Source organism: Grampus griseus (genome assembly GCF_964374135.1).
Source record: "Grampus griseus genome assembly, chromosome: 3".
Taxonomy (NCBI): domain Eukaryota; kingdom Metazoa; phylum Chordata; class Mammalia; order Artiodactyla; family Delphinidae; genus Grampus; species Grampus griseus.
Window position 1 is genome coordinate 100,818,092 of NC_139019.1, and position 20,572 is coordinate 100,838,663.

The window sequence follows — 20,572 nt, forward strand, 5'->3', positions numbered from 1 at the left end:
TGAACAACACGTGAATACTCAGGTCGGAAAGAACTAGTATTGGGACAATTGCTCATCTTTCTACACTACATTATAAATCAGAGTGCTGTCCCATCTCCCTTGATTAAACCAAGCTCTGTGCTCTCAGCTGCAGCCTCCTCCCAGGTCTCTCTGCTTCCACTTGTACTCTAGTCCATCCTCCACATGAGAGCCAGAGCCATCTTTTTAACATGTCCGTCAAATCATGTCACTGTTGCTCAAAATTATCCAGTGGCTTCCATCCCCACTTAAAATCTAAACTCCTGCCACCCTCTCCCAAGTTCCTCGCCCTCCTCTTCCTGGTATTTATCTCACTGGCGACATTGGTCTTTCTCTTCCCAGGACTTGCCAAATTTGGTTCTCACTTAAGCCCTTTGAACCTGCTGGTCTCTGCCTGAAATACCCTTCTCACCTCTCATCAGAAGACTGGCCCACTCTCACATCAACTTAGATGTCCCCTCGTCCAAGAGCCCCTCCATGTCACCCAATCTTATGTGGCACCCCAACTCTCGCTCTGCCCCATTATTCTATCATAGCACAATTGTATTCTGTCATAGCAGTTACCACCGTCTGTAGTATTCTGTTGATTTGTTTAAGGTCTTTCTCCCCCTCCAAAGAGCATGAGCTCCCTGAGGGCAGGGGCAGCTAACGACTTGTTTACCCTGTTTCTCAGTGGGGGTGGGGAGGTGCGGGAGTAGATCCCAGAATCGCTGCTGAAGGAGTGGGTGGCCTGCAGCCTGTGTTCCCATCAGCCAGCTCAGAGCTGGCTACACACTTCACAGCAGGGCCTTCAGAAACGTTTGCGGAGTGAACGACCTTGCAATCAGGGTTTACTAACATCTTCCCAGATTTGCGTAATGATTCGTTACCTCCTGATTGTTCTAAAACAGTGGTTTTCTAAAGTTTGCTCACCAGTTTGATACACAGAATGGTGATGGTTTGAATGATTTCTTAAACGTCTATCCTTTACAAATGAGTTACTAAGCTAATTCAGTGGTTTAAAAAACATGGTTTTGTGACATCTCAGGGCAGTGGTTTTCAAAGTTGGAACCTTGGACCAAGGTGATGGTTCAGCATCACCCAAGAACTTGTTAGAAGTACACATTCTCAGGCTCTGCCCCAGACACTCGGAGAATGGGACCCAGAAATCTAACAAGCCTTCCAGGTGATTCTGATGCACAATAAAGTTTGAGAACCGCAACCCTTCATGTTGCACATTTTAAAAATATTTTAACTTTTTTAATTAAAAAACACCCTCACTACTTCTAGGAGGAGCGGGCACAAAATCAAACAATGCCAGATGGTTACTGCAGAAGGCTGATAATACCTTTAAGACACCAGCCCATCAGAAGCTCAACAAAACCAATAAGGTACTTTAAATGAAGTAAAAGATAAGAGGTATCTTACCCATAGAAATTATCTTCTTTTGCATAAGCTTTTATATCTGGTATCATGGTAATTTTTTTTCATCACAGAAGGCATCATGGTGTCATTCTAAATCATTGCTATCTTTAAATGTGAATCTGAGTAAACTAGAATCCTTGACTTCATGGAAGTTACAGAATAATGTGATATTAGATGGGTAAATATGCCCCCAAGTGTCATTATAAAATGTGTTACATGCTATAAAGGAAAAATAAGGAGGTTTACTTATGTGCAGGGAAGATACGTAACTTAGGTTTGGGCAGGTCAAGAACCTTCTGAGGTAGTGACACTGAAGTAGAGACAAAGGATGTTGGAGGAATTAACTGGCAAGAATGGGGGAAGGGAGAGGGTGTCACAGAGACATCAGAAGGTTCCAAAGCCCAACCAAGGAGAGAGCTTCAGTCAGGGTCCCCAAGGAAACGGGTGAGTGTAGAGGATAGTGGAGGGCTGGGGCTGGATCCCACAGGGCCCTCCTTGGGACATGGCATTCAAGGCTTATAGCCTATGTGCAATGGGAAACAATTCACTGGTTTTACACAGGAGGGATTTGATCTATTATTATTTTATTTTATTTAGCTTTATTGAGATATAATTGACAAATAATGATTTATTTTATTTGTTTATACCCATTTATGTTTCTTTACCAGGCATGAAATTTATATTTCGTTACCAGGCATGAAATTTTTAAAAACATGAATTAAAAAAAAATCCTCCAAAGAGCTCCCAGTGCCTGCAGCTGCATAGAAGCAGACTAGGTGCAACACTGACTGACCAGCAGAAGGAAGCTAAGCTAGATTTTTCTCATTGTGGTGATAGATTTATGTTGCTGAACTATTTCTAACTTCGTGCCTTGCTCACGAGAGTCAGGAATACGCTCCGTAGCCAGGAACAAAGCCAAGCACAGAGAGCAAACCTGTGACTTTGACCACAAAGGGCATCATGTTATTACCTAACTGGGTTTACACGTGGTGGAGCCATGTGACTGTGCAGTTTTCTCACTGAACCACATAAATTGCCCAACAAATGAGGATTCAAGTGTAAAGGTTTCCAAGGTGGATACCATGACTTCCGCAGTACTTAAGACTCGAGAGACAGTGGTTTCTCATCACTTCTCAGGTCAAATCCACACTGCTCAGCTCAGGGCTGGGCCTCACCGACTGCCAGCAGCTTGGCACGCTCATGACCAAGGTGTGTCACCCAAGCCAGCTGCCACTCACCACGGACACTGCCACTGAAGGCTCACCACCACTTGGGGCTTTTCTTCTACTGTTTGACACCCACATCATTTTTGCCAGTCTACTTCTATCATGCCCTTCTAACCTCAACTCAGAAAATAAAGAGGAAAAGTTTATTTTTTTTGAAAAAGGTAACAGTCTTTGAAAAAGGGTAGAAAGAGTCAAAAGACAAATGCCAATGTTTAACAATATTTCTAGTCCTGAGAGAGTTTAAATACCTCATAGTATAATTGTAGGTGGGTTATTTTTGGTTACCGATTCTGAACATACTTATTGAGCATCAGTTATGTGTGAAACACTGTCTCAGGGGGAGATGAGTATGATCTAATCCTTGGCCGAGAGCAAATTCCAGTCCAAGGAGGAGACAGGAGACACCCAGGAAGCAAGCAGTTAGAACACGGTGTGAGGAAGTTTCCAGTGAAGGCTCGTCGAGGGAGGGATCCCAGGTACTGAGTCCTGAAGAATGGCAGGGAACAGATAGGGTGGCGGGGGCTCAGTAGGCAGAGAGAGCAGCTTGTACAGGCTTGGAGGCAATTCAGAAGTCCTTAGGTCTTTATAAGAGAGGTGTACTTCCAGGACAGCAGGGATAAATCAAGTCTTGACTTTCTCTGCTCCAGGCTGACCAGTTCTTACTCCTCTCCTCAAGACAGTCTGTCCCAGTGTAGGTCTTGGTGTCCAGAAGAGGCACAGGCAGGAGACCTGTGTTTTGTGTCCAGGTTGGAAGAAAAAGGTTCAGGTTTTCAAACTGAGATATCTATCCAAATGACAGGACATAATATTTACCACCTAGGACAGATGGTGACCGTAGTTTTAATAGCACTTTAAAGGCCCAGTGTGCTTCAGGAAGAAAGTCCTTCACAGCCTCTGAAAAAGTAATGGATGTGGAAACTTACATGACTCCTAATAAAACTTTAGAAGTAGGCAATAGAAGATATATTGGCATGTTGAGTCCCTTCCAAATCCTCCAAATTTGTGACTCCCAAGCATTGTAATGAAACTAGTGATGGGCTTACAATTCCATTTATGGATTTTGTAATGCATTTTGTTTTGACTCTTACTATGTGTCAGATGGACTTCTTTTTCCCCCCAGATGGGACTTCTGTGACTAGTCACTCTAATTCTGCATCAGTGCCAGTTGTTTTTCCATCACTCTAGAATATCAGTAACACTAGCAAATCTCCAAGCAGGTGATGTTGTATCACACCTAACACTTAGACTTGGCCAAAATCAAGTCCATGAGATGAACTGCAGACAAGTAAAAGCCGTTATGTACTTAACAGCACCAAAATTTTCCATTACAAATACTGTTTTTACTTTTTCTTAAAAAAAAAAAGTGCTTTGAGGGGCTTTGAATTTCTAAGCCTTCAAGATCAAAGATTTCTTCAGCTGCCTGAATTATAGGAATTTTGAAAAACAAAAACAAATCCTTTTCCTGCTATAAAATCCTTGACATATTTTTGTCTTTATGTAATTCAAAACAGCTGAACTAAAAAATGAGGTTGATGAGTTCTAAAAACTCATCGGAAATGGAGCAGTCAATCATTTTGCAAGTGTCATTCTAATTAATCTGACCCAAGAATAAATTTTACTAAATTCTTATCTGATATTCCAGAAAATTGCTAAATAGCACTTGGAATTAAACAACTTGTGGCTAAGGATACCAAAATGTTTAAATTGTTTATTAAAGTGATTCAAGACTGAATTATAATAATGTGGGCATGGCGGTGGTAGCAGCCAGTGTAATTTTCCTGTGATTCCACACACACCCTTGGCTACGTTTGTGTCCTTTTAGCAACATGATTGGCTAAATAGCGAGCTGTTTATTTCAAAAGCCTTTGCAGAAAACATAGACCTTGTTATAAAGCAATAGTTTATATGTAGTTATCAGTTTGCTGATGTTTTTAGTATACAGCCTGACCCTCAGGATAAACTGCTTTTAGCAGGGGGGGGTGACGTTAGCTCATAGATCATCTGGGATAACAGACACCCTGACAGTTTGCTACCTGTGCACTAGTGGTCTCAGAATTTCAGCACTTCCAAAATGAACCAATTTTTGCTTTATCACAAGAGAGATCTCATTATGTTCATACTCATGAAAAAGCTAGATGGCAAATATGGTAGAAAGTACATGTTCTTATGCATGGGGGCGTAGCAGTGGCTTATGTGCTTTCTGACATTTGAGACTTAAGGCACTTTATATGTACGAGGACATTTGTTTCCAATTTCCTTCTGTGTTACCTTTAAAAAAAATTTTAATAAGTTTTTCCCCAGGTATTGTATTATAAAGAAATACACTCTAGAGAAAAATTCGAAGACAAAAAGTAAAGAAAATATAAACATGAGTTTTAAAAATCCCACCATTTGCATTTGTTTTTATGTCAATCTACATTTTGTTGATTTTGCTTTATGAGAATGTATTTACATAATTGAGATCGTGCTGCATACAGAATTTCTACTTTTTTCTTTATAACACGGTACTCTAACTTTTGTAGCATCAGTCTTAATGAATGCATACTACTCCTTTATAACCATTTTGGGACATTCAAGTTGCTTCCAGTATTTTGCAATCATAAACAATTCTGCAGTTCACATCTTTATACGTAAAACTTTTCCAATATTGCTGTATTAGACAAAGACTTTAGGCTGTAAGTCACAAGAAATCAATTCACCCTGGCTTAAGCAAAAGAGAAACTGTATTAGCTTGGGTAATTAAAAAGCTAGGGGTAGAGATTGGCTTCAGGCATGGCTAGACTTAGGGGCTCAGCAGTGTCTTCAGGAATCCATCTTCCATCTCCTGGTCCAGCTTCCCTTTGTGCTGATTTCATTCTCACGCCTGCTCCTTTACCTCTTCCCATAAGAAACAGCAGCTCTGTCCTAGCATTTCTCCCAGCAGAACTCCCACAGTTGAAGCTCACTAATATGACTGGGGTCAAACATGTAACTCTGAGCCTGTCACTGGGGCCAGGACAAGGGAATGTTCCGACTGGCCTATAGGACCCCCTGCTCCCTTTCCCACCTCTCCCATCTGACTCCTCCACTGCCCTCACTCTGCACACCTGGACCCTTTGCTGTTTCTTGAGCCCACCAGTCTGCCCTTCATCCAGGGCCACTACTCTTGTCCCCTCTGCCTTGCTCACTCTTCCCCCAGTGTCCCCATGGTTTGCTGCCCTCTCACTTCCTTCAGGCCCTACTCAGGGACTGCCCTGATCCCCTCTTCACTCTCTAGTCTCTCTCCCTGTTTCTCTTTGTGGACTTATGACTACCTGATGTTCTGTTATATATTCACGTGGTATATGTGCGAATTATTTGTCTTCTTCCATGGGAACCACGAGGGCTGGCAGTTTCGTTTGCAGCTCTCTCCAGCATCTAGTATTTATCAGGTGAGTTAATGAATGAGTTTGCCAGGCCAGGCATGTACCCATCTGTAGGGTCAGCCCACCCTAAGGATAAGAGGTGTCTGAAAGGATGGTGATTCCTCAAAGAAAACAGGTGGCCATCTCCGGACCAAGGGGGACGGGTTGCCAGACCGTCCACAGCATTGTCACGCTTTCAAGTTCAGATCACCGTCTACAGCAAAGTCCCAGGAGTGGGATTCCAAAGGATACGAATGTTTTGAGTTTCCTGGTATGTACTTCAACCCCCTATAAAACTCCTCCTCGTAGTAGACAAAATAGTCTTAAATGCAGATCATATCATGCCCCCCGCCCACAACTTAAACCTGATAGCTCCCCACTGTACTGGGAATAAAAGAAGAGCTCTGCCCTGGCACCCCAGGCCCCAAATGCTCCATTATCAGCCTTACTCTCTGACCTCTCAGGCTGCAGCACACTGGCTTTCTCTTCTGCCCTGGAATCCACACATTCCACCTCAGGACCCTCGTGTTATCTCTCCCCTCTCTGTCTGGAAGGCCTGGATCACAGATCTGGCCTGACAGCCACCTCTTCTCTCTCCTCAGAACTCAGCTCAAATGTCCCCCCATGAGACCACCCAAACAGCGCCCCTCTCCCTCACCCGCACCTGAGCCTTTCCAGCAAACCTGGTGTGTTTTCTTTACAGTGTCAACACCCTTTTATTTGTTACCTCATTTATTCTGTCTTCATCACTAGAATGTAAGTTCCATGATGCCTTTTTCTCGCTGTCCACTGCTGTATTCCCCAAACTCAAAAACTGGTACCTGGCATATCAAAGGCCTTTAATGAAGTTTTTTGGGAAAAAATAACAAAATGCTCTTCAAGAGGACCGTAGCAATTAACACCCCTATCAGCAGTAAGAATGCTCATTTCACCTCATCTCTCATTGAAGCGGTTTTCTTAGAATACAGCTCAAGAGATGTAATTTTGGGGAGAAGCAATGGGGCCGTTTAACAACTACCACTCCCATTTGAACAGAGATCAGGCACATTCTGGTACAGCCAGGTATGTTACAACAAGGCCCCACCAATAAGATTTTACTTTCCATTTAGTTTAAGTACAGCCCGAATCTTCATCCCCACTATGTAAGTGAAGAAAGACTCCTTTTTGTTGCAACTGGACTCAAGGGAAATTGCTAAACATGTTACACCGAGTAAGAATTAGTGAATAATCAGCTCAAGTATTTGGGATATGGGTGGGCATCCTTTCTGTGCATTCCCGTCCCAAATGATCCAGCTGTGCTAATATTTTGACTTATAGAACCTTCGCTAATCTTTCATTATTAACATTAAAATGCATATATTTTGTATATTTTGTTTTAAAGCACTTCAGGTTAAAAGAAAGTCTTGCAAAAATAATTGATCTACATAAAAAGTATTTAATATAGAGAATACCAAAGCACCTTTCATTAGGTAAAAGTCCCTGTGACATGTATCAGATAATACTAATCAAATCTCCCTTTACCTGAAAAGAATTTCTGTTTGAATACAAAGTAATAAACTTCTTGTTCCCATCATTTTTCAGATAAATCTTCAGCATCACTGAATCTGGGGGTCACAATTAATCCAGCAAAGAAATGATTGTGTTCTTCAAAAGAAAATAGCCAATACAAAGTTTTCTAATTTAAAAACAGCACCATTGGAGGAAAGGGATATGTCTTTTTTTTTTTTTTTTTTTTTTGGTGGTACCCGGGCCTCTCACTGTTGTGGCCTCTCCTGTTGCGGAGCACAGGCTCCGGACGTGCAGGCTCAGCGGCCATGGCTCACGGGCCCAGCCGCTCCGCGGCATGTGGGATCCTCCCGGACCAAGGCACGAACCCGTGTCCCCTGCATCGGCAGGCGGACTCTCAACCACTGCGCCACCAGGGAAGCCAGGGATATGTCTTTTAAGTGCAAAGTCCCTCAGCAAGTGATTTACCAAAATTCATGCTAACTAAACTTTGAGTGGTTGCTTTCTATAACCTTCCTGTGATCTGGGGTAGAAAACAGAATAAAGTTAAAAAACAAAGCAAAACAATAACTTTTAAGAATCAACACACAGACACACACACACACACACACCCCTGGCAGAGTGTGTTCTTCTTTGTTTTCTGCCAACTGTATCACCAGTCAGCGACCTCTACCACGAAGGGCGTTTTCACATCTATCTTGCCACTGTTGATGATGGAGCAGTTGGTGAGTGGACGGTCATGCCCATCAGTTGCCTGCAGTTCTATGGAGTGGACCACTGTCTGGTGAGAGAAAAGTAGACCCATGGATCACTTCTGACCAGCAACTGTGGTGATCAAGAGGTAAAATCAATGTGAAGTCTGAAAGCCGTAGTGGGAAATAAGTTGCTTTTGCTTTTTCTATAATTACAAAAACCATGCAAGATAACTATGGAAAAGTTAGTCAGGAAATTTATATATAACAGAATAAAATTTACCCACTAGCTTGCTAATCAGAGAGCATATTTGTGTATTTCCTCTCTTCTTTTTATTAGCATTTTATATTCTAAAAAAATTAGATATTTTTGCAAACATCTAGTGCTAATAAAAAGTATTTCTATTCACTTGTTACAACCCAACTTAAGAGTTAACGTGGAGTTTGAGACAATTTCAGCTCCACTCTACAAGAGGTCTAGGCATAAGAAAGTGAGCCAGGAAGCAGATTTAGTAGTGGAGCTAGTTTTGGGTTTGTCCATTTTAAAGCCGACCCCAGCCAGTAATCTACAGGTTGAGTCTGATACTAATGTAACCCCAACCCCACAGTCGTGTAAAAGGCCCCTTTCTCTACTCCGGAAGGCTTCACAAGCTCATGGACTAATTTATGTCACATACTGGGCCAGGACTAGGCAAGTGGACTTCTGATGAGTTTCCCAAACAGCGTTGAGACAAAAATAGCAACAAAGTCTCTGAGCGCTTTGGACATGGTGTCAGCTAATCCAGTCTCTGGCTGACTTAGGTTAATTTAAGATAAACGACCAGCATTCTTCTAATAATATCAATAATACATATTTCTAAATAGATTGTGTGTGTGGGTTCCTATGTGCACACGTGTACCTAAAGCAGCAGCTACACATCCGAATTACCTGTGGCACTTTAAAAACTGCTTATTTAATGGTTAAAATGGAAATTTCTATGTTGTGTACATGTTACCACAATTTTTTAACACGCTTATTCGCGGGCCCACCTCTGGAGGCTCAGGGGTTTTAAAAATAAACCACATGGGGCTCAGGGCTTTTAAAAATATTTTATTTTGAATTGTGGTAAGAAACACATAACATAAAATTTGCCGTCTTATCCACTTCTAAGTGTACAGTTCATTAGTTTAAGCATATTCACACTATTGTGCAACTAAACTTCAGAACTTTTTCATCTTATAAAACTGAAGATCTATAGAGATACCCACTGAAACTAGCTCCCGATTTCCTCATCCCCCCAGCCCCTGGCAACCACCATCCTGCTTTATGTTCCCATGTATTTGACTACTCTAGATACCTCATTTGAATGGAATCATACAGCCTTTTTGTGACTGGCTTGTTTTCTTTAACATTCCAAAGGTTTATTCATGTTGTAGCATGTGACAGGATCTCCTTCCTTTTTAAGGCTGAATAATATTTCATTGTATGTACATATGGGATTTTATCTGGTTACTTTAAAAAGAGTTTCCACTTATTTCAAGTGTGAGATGAATTAAGTACTCAACTTCTCCCTGTCAAGTCCCCAGCTTCTGCCCCAATGCTCCTAACAATTAAAAATACCACACCATATATAATTTATTCACCTTTGAAGAGGCCAGTCAGCATATAATTATGGCTCTCTAACAAGCACGTTTGGAGATTAAATCACTAAGAGTACTCTCATTATAAATCTTTGAATGAGAAAAAATAATACATCAAGTTACCATTCCATCAATGACTTTTCCAAATACCACATGTTTGCCATCCAACCAGGTGGGCTTGGTCAAGGTGATAAAGAACTGAGAGCCATTGGTGTCAGGCCCAGCATTGGCCATACTGACCCACCCAATGCCATAATGCTTCAGTTTGAAGTTCTCATCTGGAAATGTCTCACCATAAATGCTTATACCTGAGTGAGACAAAACAAAAAGGGGAGAGACAACAGATGTTCTATGAAAGTAAATTCTTCAAAGGGGAATATAAGGTTTGAGTAGATTGGTTAATAGAACCCTGTAGGAGGTGGGGATGGGGAAAAGATGGTCAAATATAAGGAGAAATAAAGCAGAGGATAAAATTAACGGGGACTTCCCTGGAGGTCCAGTAGTTAAGATCCCATGCTTCCACTGCAGGGGGCATGGGTTAGATCCCTGGCTGGGGAACTAGGATCCTGCATGCCGCGCAGCACGGCCAAAAAAATTAGCTCCTTAAGGAAACAGGGCATCAGGGACCAAAACAAATAAACAAAAGCCTTAAGTATGACACAAGATGGAAGGATGCACTCTGGCCTCAAACCAAGACCCAAACCCTGAACAAGCAAGTCAGTGATTTCACTCTGAAACGAGAAGGAACTGAAGGGCAGGATGACACTGTGAAGCCCAGTGGAAAGGTGGATAAGCCAACCTAGTGGCTCCACCTCTGTCCTGAGGTTCAGGTCACTTGCCCTGGATCACTCCTACCTCTGCAGCCAACCAGAGTACAATACGCACTTAATATACACCCTTAGTAAATTCTCACAGCAATCCTGTAGAATAGGTTTTCTCATTCCCATTTTGAATGGGAAACAGAGGTTATCAAACTTGAAAACAGCAGAGTAGAACTTGAACTTCTGGCTCTAACTCTGGTTCCCTAAGCATGAAGAGCCTCAGCACTGAGAACAACAGCGCAAGCCTGGAAGTCATTAGGCTTGAAGACTTCAGGGCTCATCAGGATACAGAGGATCACAGCAACTGAGAGCACCCAGGGAGCCAACCTTGGACGGAAGAACCAAAGGCAGGCATGGGGGCTGGAGATCAAGCACAGCAGCAGGGAGAGCAGAACACATTTTTCCTATAAAACAACAGTACAGACCATGAAAAGTATCTGCTCCATCCTCTAACACCCTGAGTGACTGTCACACCCACCTCCTCCACTGCAGGGCTCCTTATCCATTGGTGGCCAGCCTTAAAGTCCTGGCTCAGTTAGCTCTTGTGTCATCTCCTTTCTTACTATGCAGTACTTGTGAAGGACCAGGCAAAAATTCTACTTCCTTAAGACTTGGGTCTCACATAAGGCGTTTTTCTTCATTTATATACAACCAAAACTTCTTCATAGCTAATGTAGTTAACTTTTAAAACACAATATCTACAAAGTGTTGCAGTAGAGGAATTACTAAGGACATTCTGTGAATCCTAATTATTTTCCTTCTTAAGGTTTACATCTTGCAATATATGGCTTTTGAATGAATAACTAGATATTTTAACAACTTCACTCCTTTGTAATTGTCTTATTTTATACTTATCTGAGTAATTAATACAATATTTAATAATTTAAGGAAACCTGACTTTTTTTTTTTTTTTGTAGACTAGATCAAATATAATTCATCTTACCCAGAAAAAAAAAAATCCTGGCTCAGTTAGAAGGACCAGAAGTGGATACCAAAGGCAAGCCATTTATAGCTGGTTGGTAAGTGACATATGAGGTGGGCTGGTAGCAAAGTTTTGCCTACAGAGAGGTCTAGGCTAAATTTAAATGATCCAAAAGGTCCTATCTACAAATCTCACGTGAACCCGTACACACACACAGAGCAGGGAAAGCAGAGAGAGAGAGGGACACAGAAAAGAGGACACAGTAGAGCTCCATCACCATTCTTGCTGGGCCCCAGGCAGGGCGGTGGGGTGCCAGTCCTGAGGGGACCCGTACTGGAGCTGCAGGCTTTTCCACTGAGACCCAACTCTGCAGCAGCTGGGGTTGCTACCCTGAGCATCCTCACCAACCCCATGAAACCAAGTAACCTGAACATGTTCCTGTGCTCCATTCTACATTCCCATACCCGGCAGCATTTCTGCAGGGACTAAAAGTAATCCTCCTGAAGTGTCTGGCAAATCCAAACATTTAATGGCAGCCATTTTGTTATTTAAAAAATTGCAATAAACATAAAATTAACAATAGTGCTTGAAAATGGCTTGTTTCTTGAAAAAGTTAGCAATTTAATATCCATCAAAACCAGTATTTGCTGAATTAGAAATCTTAAACCTGAAGTAAATTTAAATTCTGTGTGGTTATATACTGTGTGTGTGTTCAGGAATTCACTACATTTCTGGGGAAAAATAGTCCAGGGAGCTGGGTAGCTGGAATCCTCAATGAGAAACAATAAGCTCAGAGATACTTAAACTCTATAAATTGAATTATTTGTACTTTATAGAATTCTAACTTTGTTGATAAAAATTAATGTATACTGTAATTTTGACAAGTTGTCTATTACTTAATTTTTTTATTGTTGAAAAAGCTGACAATTAAAATGAAAGAATTTTGAAAGAAGGAGGTACATTCACCTATAATCCTGCCACCTAAATACCAGCCTCGTCATTCTGGCGTGATGTCCCCAGACCCCCTCCACCAACGTGCACGTCTGCAGCTGGCTGCCACCCCAGGGTACAGTTTTTCAGTCTACGTTTCCTTGCTATGACAGACATCTTTCTGTATTGCTACATACCAGAAGTCTAGGATTTTAAGCACTGCAAAACAGCCTACTAAATGAATATACCTCCACTATGGAAAGATAATGAACACCAAAGCAATACTGTTACAAATTAGGAGGCCTCACTCATTCACACCTACCAAGATTTTGTTAGATACGGCACCCCCACCCCAACTCAATCCTTCTTGAAAAATTAGTCTGGCTGTCTTTATGACTTTGTTCCTTAAATCTGGGAATTCAATATGCTGGGTAAATACATCATCTTAATCTTAGGTTTCACCTGGGTAAGCAGGAAAGGAAAAATGTTAGACAACATTACCGCCAGTGCCATCTCCACTGGTGAAGTCTCCTCCTTGAATCATGAAATCTTTGATGACGCGATGAAATTTGCTTCCTCTATATCCATATCCTTTCTAAAGAGATTATGTCAATTGAATACACAAGTAGATATAACCCATACTGTAAGATAAACCCCAGTGTTTATCTGGAAATGACAAAATGAGAAAATTACACAAAATATCTACAGAACTAGATTAGGTGTCTGCAATAATTTACTGATAGAAATTTATCATTAGCTGACTGAAAAGTAAACACATAAACTATAGAGGTAAAGTATTAACCTGCACAAGTAAAAAGAGAGAAGTCTGCATTTTCACTTGATGACTGTTTCCTGTCAGTTTCTAGAACCCTGAGGAAACTGAGGGCTTGAAGAATAGCGATTTTCTAGGAAAATAAAATATTGTTAGATGTCTCAAGTTCATCTCATCTACTAATTTAATACTTATTTTCCCAGAATACATCTTTACGTTTGGCTTAAAAGAAGGAAGATCTACTTCTGCCCAGTTAAAGGGAATAAAACTGAGACATACCTCTCCTGTTGCCAGAGCGATAAAATTTTCCACAGTCTTGGGCACAACTTTTCCAAAGAGGCCAATCACAATTCTGCCAACATCTTTATCTCCAATCCTCACATCAAAGAAGACCTGCGTGTGGTTGAAAGGCAGAGCAGAAGGTTATAATGTGAAAAAGCCACAATACAAGGTAAGGGAACATGATAATCTGAGAACGGATCCCCATGCAAGGGCCCTGCCCACCAGTATTTTATAAAGGAGCACGAAGGAGCTATTTTATGAAGGAGCATGATATAAATTAAAGGAGCTCTGAAACCATCTTGTGGGTGCATTTCACTCACAAATATTCATTCACCAAACAGTTACGGAGCACCACCTCTAGGCCAGGCACTGTACTAGAAACTGGGTTTAAAGTTGGACTCAATACTGTCAGAGTCAGCCAGTAATGTCTTCAAGAATTCCTCTCCCCTCCACAACCCAGACCAGCACTGCTCTGGCCTCCCATTTCCTAGCTCTGCGGACACGGGTTAGAGTGGAGACTGTTGGTCTCCTGAGAGGTAATGCTCTCCAGTCTTGGCAGGAGGGAAAAAAATGGTGAGGAGAGAAACAGTCTAACCATCCAGATTTATTTTTTCGTAACTTCGAGCAGTGCTAAATTCCCAATGAGTTCTCAGTAGACATCTGCTGTCAAGGGGACCGTGAAAGATTATCACAACACACAACACTCCTCCAGAAGGCCTGCCACTCACGTCCAGACACACTAAGGCACCAGGGCCACAGCTGCACCCAAAATACAACAAACATTACACTCAGGTCCTGACAGAACCATTTACCCTGTAAACTCAGACACCAGATTCAGTCATCATGTCCCCAAAGCTGCACATGTACAATGTGTCCTTACTCTGTCACAACAGTTTAGAACAGAAAAGAGCAAGCACACATCCAGAAATGAGTCACTTTTTTTTTTGCAGATAAACTTTAAAAGCTCTCTTGGACTTTTTTTTAACTGTTTCATCTGAAATGAAATTACATACATCTTGCTTCACAAATCACTGTGTTGAGATGATTCTGAGATAGAATGCTTGAAAAGGCCATGGAGTCAAAGGGCATTCTATTAGCGAGTTTAGATTATACGAACCAATGTACTGTTTGAATGGGTAAAAAAGACATTCAAGAGATGGCTTTAAAAAATATAAGAAGGGTTGTCAAAGACAAAAGATGTCGTACAGTTTAGAAAAATCACGAAGTAAAGACTGTCAAGCTTTAGTTCAAGACAAGAGCTTCTGTCAATACGTCAGGACGTCTGTCACAGGATGATGTGGTATTTTGCAATTTTACATGGCCAAAGCAGCAAAGACTGTATTATTATTTATATGGTAAAACTTCATAGAATGCACAGAAGACGGTGCCCTTGAGAATGGGCAGTGCAGTGGAGTAGGACAATTCAGGAAGCTGCATTAACACCCACAGGAGCCCAGCATGCAGAGCTGGGGTCAAAGAGAAGCAGGTTCTCCAAAGGGATTTCTGAACCAAGGAGTAAATTCAATAACAGGCAATAACGAAGCAGCACTGGGACAAGAATTGGGTATGTAATCGTAAAGAAGCACCCTATAAGACACTAGAAAAGCCTATCAGACTTTTAAAATAAAGAAGAGGAAATAAAGCCTGTGAACACTTCAACAGCAAAGAGAAGCAAATATGGGAGGGCAGCATAAGAAGATGAAGCAAAAGTGTCTGTCACCCAGCATAACTCTTCAGTAAAAACCTTATTTTCTTACACGCAGCCTAGCACACATATTAATATGATTTTTTTTCCAAACCACAGCATCCTTCAACTTCATGCGTGATGGCAAGAAAATATAGCAGAGTTTCCCTAACTCTAATGGAAATGATGAAATCAAATCTTATTGTCAACAAGTACTTTTGTCAAAGATCCATGCAGAAGGCAGCGTGAGGGTACAAGCTACTGGAGGGAGTCCCTGTCCTAAGGGAGCTTATGTAAACAGGCCAAGTAAACGAACAACCATAGCACAAGGCCCCGGGTTACAAATGCCCCAAGAACACTGTACACCCCCTGTTCTGGAGGAATGTTAAGGCTGAAGGAAGGCATCCTGGCAAAGGTGTGATGGGAGGCAGGCCTGGAAGGAGGGGAGCAGCCTCCAGGGACAAGGATGGGCAGTTCTTTCTGGGACCAAAGCACTGAGTCAGGAAAAGTGATCCATGTGCAGAGAAGCAACACAGCCCTTCTGACCGCAACCGGCTGGGAAGGGAGACTCTCACCAGTTCCAGAGGCAAAGGAAGGATGCCAGCTAAGAGATCCAGCTTTTGTTAGGCAACACTAGGAGCATGAAAGACAAAATTTCAATTTGAGGCTGCGTTCACTTGGACTGCGATTTATGATGAATATGGCTCTGTCTAGGCAGGGAACCCTTCAGGGGTAGAAACGGTGTTTTTAGATTCCCAGTGCTCTGCAGTGTCAGCTCACGCAGGTACTCAAAAAATCCTAAATAGTTCAATGCCAGTTGATACTAAATGAGGACCAGGGCACACACACACCTAGACAGAGGGTGAAGGTGGGCCCAGGGTGGCTGCCAGGCAAACCCTCTCACCCTGATATTGTCTGTGACTTTGCTGCGTGTCCTTGGGAACAGGCCCCGTGCTAGACAAGGGGTGGGGCTGCAAAGTCCCTACCCTCCTGGAGCTTACTGTCCCACAGAAGAGAAAGCATATAGATACTCGCTATAATATAATGGGAAGTCAGGTTTCACGAGAAGATATGTACAGATAAAATGTCACGGTTAGAGTGATGATTATCTGTGGAAATCTGGGCAGGCTTCCTGGAAAAGGTGGCACTTGAATTCCATGTTGCACTTCAGGAGCTGGCCCCTCAGTCACTCCTTTTTTCCCTTGAGGCTGCCCTTGAAAGTCATTTGAAAATTACGGGGGGACTTCCCTGGTGGTGCAGTGGTTAAGAATCCTCCAACACAGGGGACACGGGTTCGAGCCCTGGTCCGGGAAGATCCCACATGCCACAGAGCAACTAAGTCCGTGCGTCACTGAGCCTGTGCTCTAGAGCCCGCAAGCCACGACTACTGAGCCCATGTGCCACAACTATGGAAGCCCATGTGCCCAGAGTCTGTGCTCCACAACAAGAGAAGCCACTGCAATGAGAAGCCCGCACACTGTAATGAAGAGTAGCCCCTGCTCGCTGCAACTAGAGAAAGCCCACGCGCAGCGACGAAGACCCAACGCAGCCAAAAATAAATAAGTAAATAAATTTATTTTTTAAAAAAATTACAGGTCACTGGAGGTGGGGAGAGACGGGAAGAGGCAAGAGGCACTCACATAGCCTGGCCCAAACCCTGTAGGGTTAATCCTGCTTCCATTTCCAAAGTAACTGGGGAAGACACCAAGGACACGAGCTGTGAGGTCCAGGAAACTGTTCTCAAACCAGCTCCAGCACTAACTGGCCATGGGACCTTGGGCAGCTCTGAGCTCCTGTTCGTCATCTGTACCCAGATGATGATTCCTCTCAGGGCTGCACTGCCACAGGAGGATTAATAACATAACACAAATAACACTAACAATTGACCTCTTTAATCAGGAACTTCAATCAGGGCTAAGCATTTTACGTGCTTTATCACATCTAATATGCAAAACCCTGCAGGTAGGTATTATTTCTCTTTCCACTTACAGAGGAAATAGAAATGGAACAGAGGAGGAGCCTCAGACATTAGGTAACTTGTTGTTACCCCAGCTGAAGCCTCTTGGCAACTCCAAGAGCTGCGGGAAGTGCCAGCAAAGTGTGACGTGAGTGCAGCTGGAAAGATGGCAGCAGTATTTTCTGCAGTCTCGGTGTCTGACCCTGCACAGAGCCCATGGCATCTGCTGGAAAGTGCAGGGCTGCAAACACTAATTCGGTGGATTTTGAGACTAGTGAGCTGGAGCCCAAACCCGAGGCTCCACGGATGGGCAGGAGGCTGAGGTGTCCAGCTGGCAGCAGGATTCGTGGACAAGGTGAGTGCCATTAAAGGGCCCTGGGGGGAATAGCACTTCACACCTCTCATTTACAGATTCCTGTTTTTAAACAAAATCAGAGGAAAAGGTAAAGGCTGCTGGGGAAAACAATAAACTAGAGTGATGGCCAACTAATCTACTTTTCCACACTCAGAGAAATCATTTTTTAATGTTTCTACTTTCCAATAGATTAGTTGTTTTAAAATGTCCACTGAAAAAGTAATTCAACAGAGTTGAAACTGTGGAAGGACATGCCTACACAGTTTTTAGAACGTAATGACAAATGGGGTGGGAAAAAAGGAGATAGATTGAGTGACTGTTCCAAAAGTAGAGTCCTGAAAACTCCCTCAGTGACAGCACCCTGGACTTGGGGCTAAGATGCCCCAACTCTTCCCCTCTTGCAGCCACCAGCTTCCTCCCCTCTCCTCGAGGTTCCCAACCGCAGCTCCACACTCCCAGAGACTGTGATTACTGATTACTTGCTCTGGGGTAGTCTCTGCACTGGTAGGTCTAAAAGCTTCCCAGGTAAGCCTGTTCCCAAATACTATAGGTGACGTTCTCACAGTAACAAATTATTCGTTGCATATCTGAAATTCACATCTCACTGGGCATCCTGTATTTCATCTGACAGTCCTACTCCCTTTCTCCCACCCTTATGTAAACAGTCAGCAAGTCCTGTTAGTTACACTTCAAAAGTCGATTTCTAGTCCCTCCCTGGCTCCCCATTTCCACCATTACCCCCCCTAATCCAAGCCACCACCATCCAGATTCTGACCTGGAGCCCTGAAGACCTCCCAGTTCACTCTCCACTGAACAACCACAGTAATTGTTTAAAAGCATATATGAGGTCATGTCAATCCCATGCTTAAAACCATTCAGCAGCTATAACTGCACTTAGAATAAGACCTCAAATTATGAGAATAATTGCCTTAAAACCCATACTCCGAACTGTGGCCCGGAAGGCACTACCTGATCTTGCTGCTGCTCACCCAGAACCTCATCTCAAGCCACTCCCCCTCTCATCCCTGGGCTGAAGCCACACCATCCCTTCTCCATCCTCTGAACATACTTTTCTGTCTGGAGGCCTTGCATATGCAGTTCCCTTTGCCTCCTAAGTCTTTGCCAGGCTTTTTTTTTTTTCTTACCCTTCAGGTATTTTTAAATGTCACCCAATCTATTTCCGGGTTTATTTCCTTCATCATTTCAACTTCATGAATTTTATGTTTAAGGCTTATCCCATGAGACCCAAATAGTATCTGCAGATTGGAAGAACAGCCCCCCACTTCCCCCCCTTCAGCTATGTGGCTTTGTATAAGCCGTTTCCCAAAGCTAGATAAGCCCCAAAGATCAAGGGGCTGGGAGGAGAATCAGTGCTCAAAGCCAGCAAGCTCAGTTTATCACCGCACATACTCCGCAGCACGGCCTTTCTGTTCACTCTTAGCCTACGTCAGATGTTGGGCGGAACCTCCCCCGCCCCTTGTCCTCCCCCCTCCTCGGGTGGGGTGTGTGGTAGAGGATTTAAGCATCCAACAGTATCATTTCTACTGGCAGACACCGGACCGATTGTTAAGACCACCTGCAGCTGCCCCTCCTTCCAGATTCCAAGACACCCCTGCCACTGGGTTTTCTAGAAGTGGTCATCAAGGGCCCCAAATCATCCCCTCCCTCCCTCCCTCTATCTCTCCCTGCACCCTCCCATTATCCGTTAACCTTGGCTAAATATGGTGGGGAAGGACCTGAAGCTGTAAAGACACAGTCTATGGCAGATGTCCCCCCACCCCACCCCCCAATCGTGATCAAAAGGCTGGCCTCAGTTATACTGGAGCCGCCTGTGCCTTGCTAGCACCGTCCCCAAGCCCTGGGGTCCACCCACCAGCCGCCAGAGTCTGAAAAGCGCACCTCTCCCTCCCCGGGGAGGACGGTCGTTCCTAAATACTGGAAAAGGAGGATAGCCCTTGGTTTCAGCAAGGCCACGTAATGCCTGCCCCGACCCCACCGCGACAGGGGCTGGACCTGGGATCTGCCAGGTCAGGTGACACCCGCGGCGGGCGGCCCAGCTGCAACCCCTCCGCTCGCAACGCGTCTCCTCCGCCAGTCCCCGTCCCTCCCGCATTCTTCCTGCTTCTATTCCCTAGTCCCCGCCAAGGCGAAGGAAGTACTCGGCGGTCTCCTTCCTGAAGAAAGGGCCCGCCGGTTCCGGAAGCTTCTCCCAACTCCCAGGCAAAGTTCAGACAGCCGGCGGCGGGGGCCCAGCGCCCCCACAGTCTCCCGGGAGAGCGCGGGCCCCCGCGCGCGGGCAGCCTCCTGCCACCTAGCCCCCCGGCCGCCTCCCGTCCTCTGCGCCCGGGAAGCCCCCTCCTCGCCGCCCCTGACCCTGAGGTTCCAGTCCCCAAAGCTCTCCCATCCCCTCGGCCAGCACGAGGGGAAACTGCTGCCCGCCGCCCAGTCACCTTGGCCGTCACCGAGGGGCCTCGCTTGCGGACGCCTGACGCTCCCGCAGGAGGTACGAGAGCGCTGAGCCCCACGCAAAGCACCAGAGGTAGCAGCAGCCGGGGACCCGGGCCCATCGTGAGGGGTGGCAGCGGGGGCAGCGCCTCGGGCGCAACCGCAGGCTCCGGTACCGCTGGTGGCACTCTCGGCCGGCTGCGCCTGCGCGCTCCCGGTTCGGGGCGGGGGGGGCGGGCGGGGGTGATGGGGATGGGGCAGTCTGGGCAGGCCCGGAACCGAGGGCGCCTCCTCCCAAGTTCAGCCCAGCGACCCGAGCTAAGGACTCGGGAGTGGCGCGCCACGGAGGGCGCAGCCGAATCCAGCCACCCAGAGGCTGCTCTGGGCTCCGGGATCCGGAGCGAGCCAGCGCTGCTCGGGTGCTGCGGGCTCGGCCCGGGCCCGGGAGCTGAGGGGTGTGCGCTGGGGTATCGCCAGGAACTTACAGCGTAGACGCGTATTAAACCTGATGGAAAGTCGAGGACTCTCCGGGCTCCGGGTCCTCCTGGCAACTTA

At 44.6% G+C, this 20,572-nt stretch overlaps 1 protein-coding gene across 1 annotated transcript; it reads right to left on the reverse strand.

Moving 5' to 3' along the window:
- Positions 1-6,855: 6,855 nt before the first annotated feature.
- PPIC (peptidylprolyl isomerase C) lies at positions 6,856-20,214 on the reverse strand. Its single transcript, XM_082650227.1, has 5 exons — positions 20,023-20,214; positions 13,574-13,687; positions 13,024-13,117; positions 9,973-10,157; positions 6,856-8,318 (listed from the first exon to the last, which is right to left on the reverse strand). Exons 1-5 carry the CDS (start codon positions 20,137-20,139, stop codon positions 8,190-8,192), a joined length of 639 nt encoding a protein of 212 aa, XP_082506353.1. The 5' UTR covers positions 20,140-20,214; the 3' UTR covers positions 6,856-8,189.
- Between the last annotated feature and the right edge of the window lie 358 nt (positions 20,215-20,572).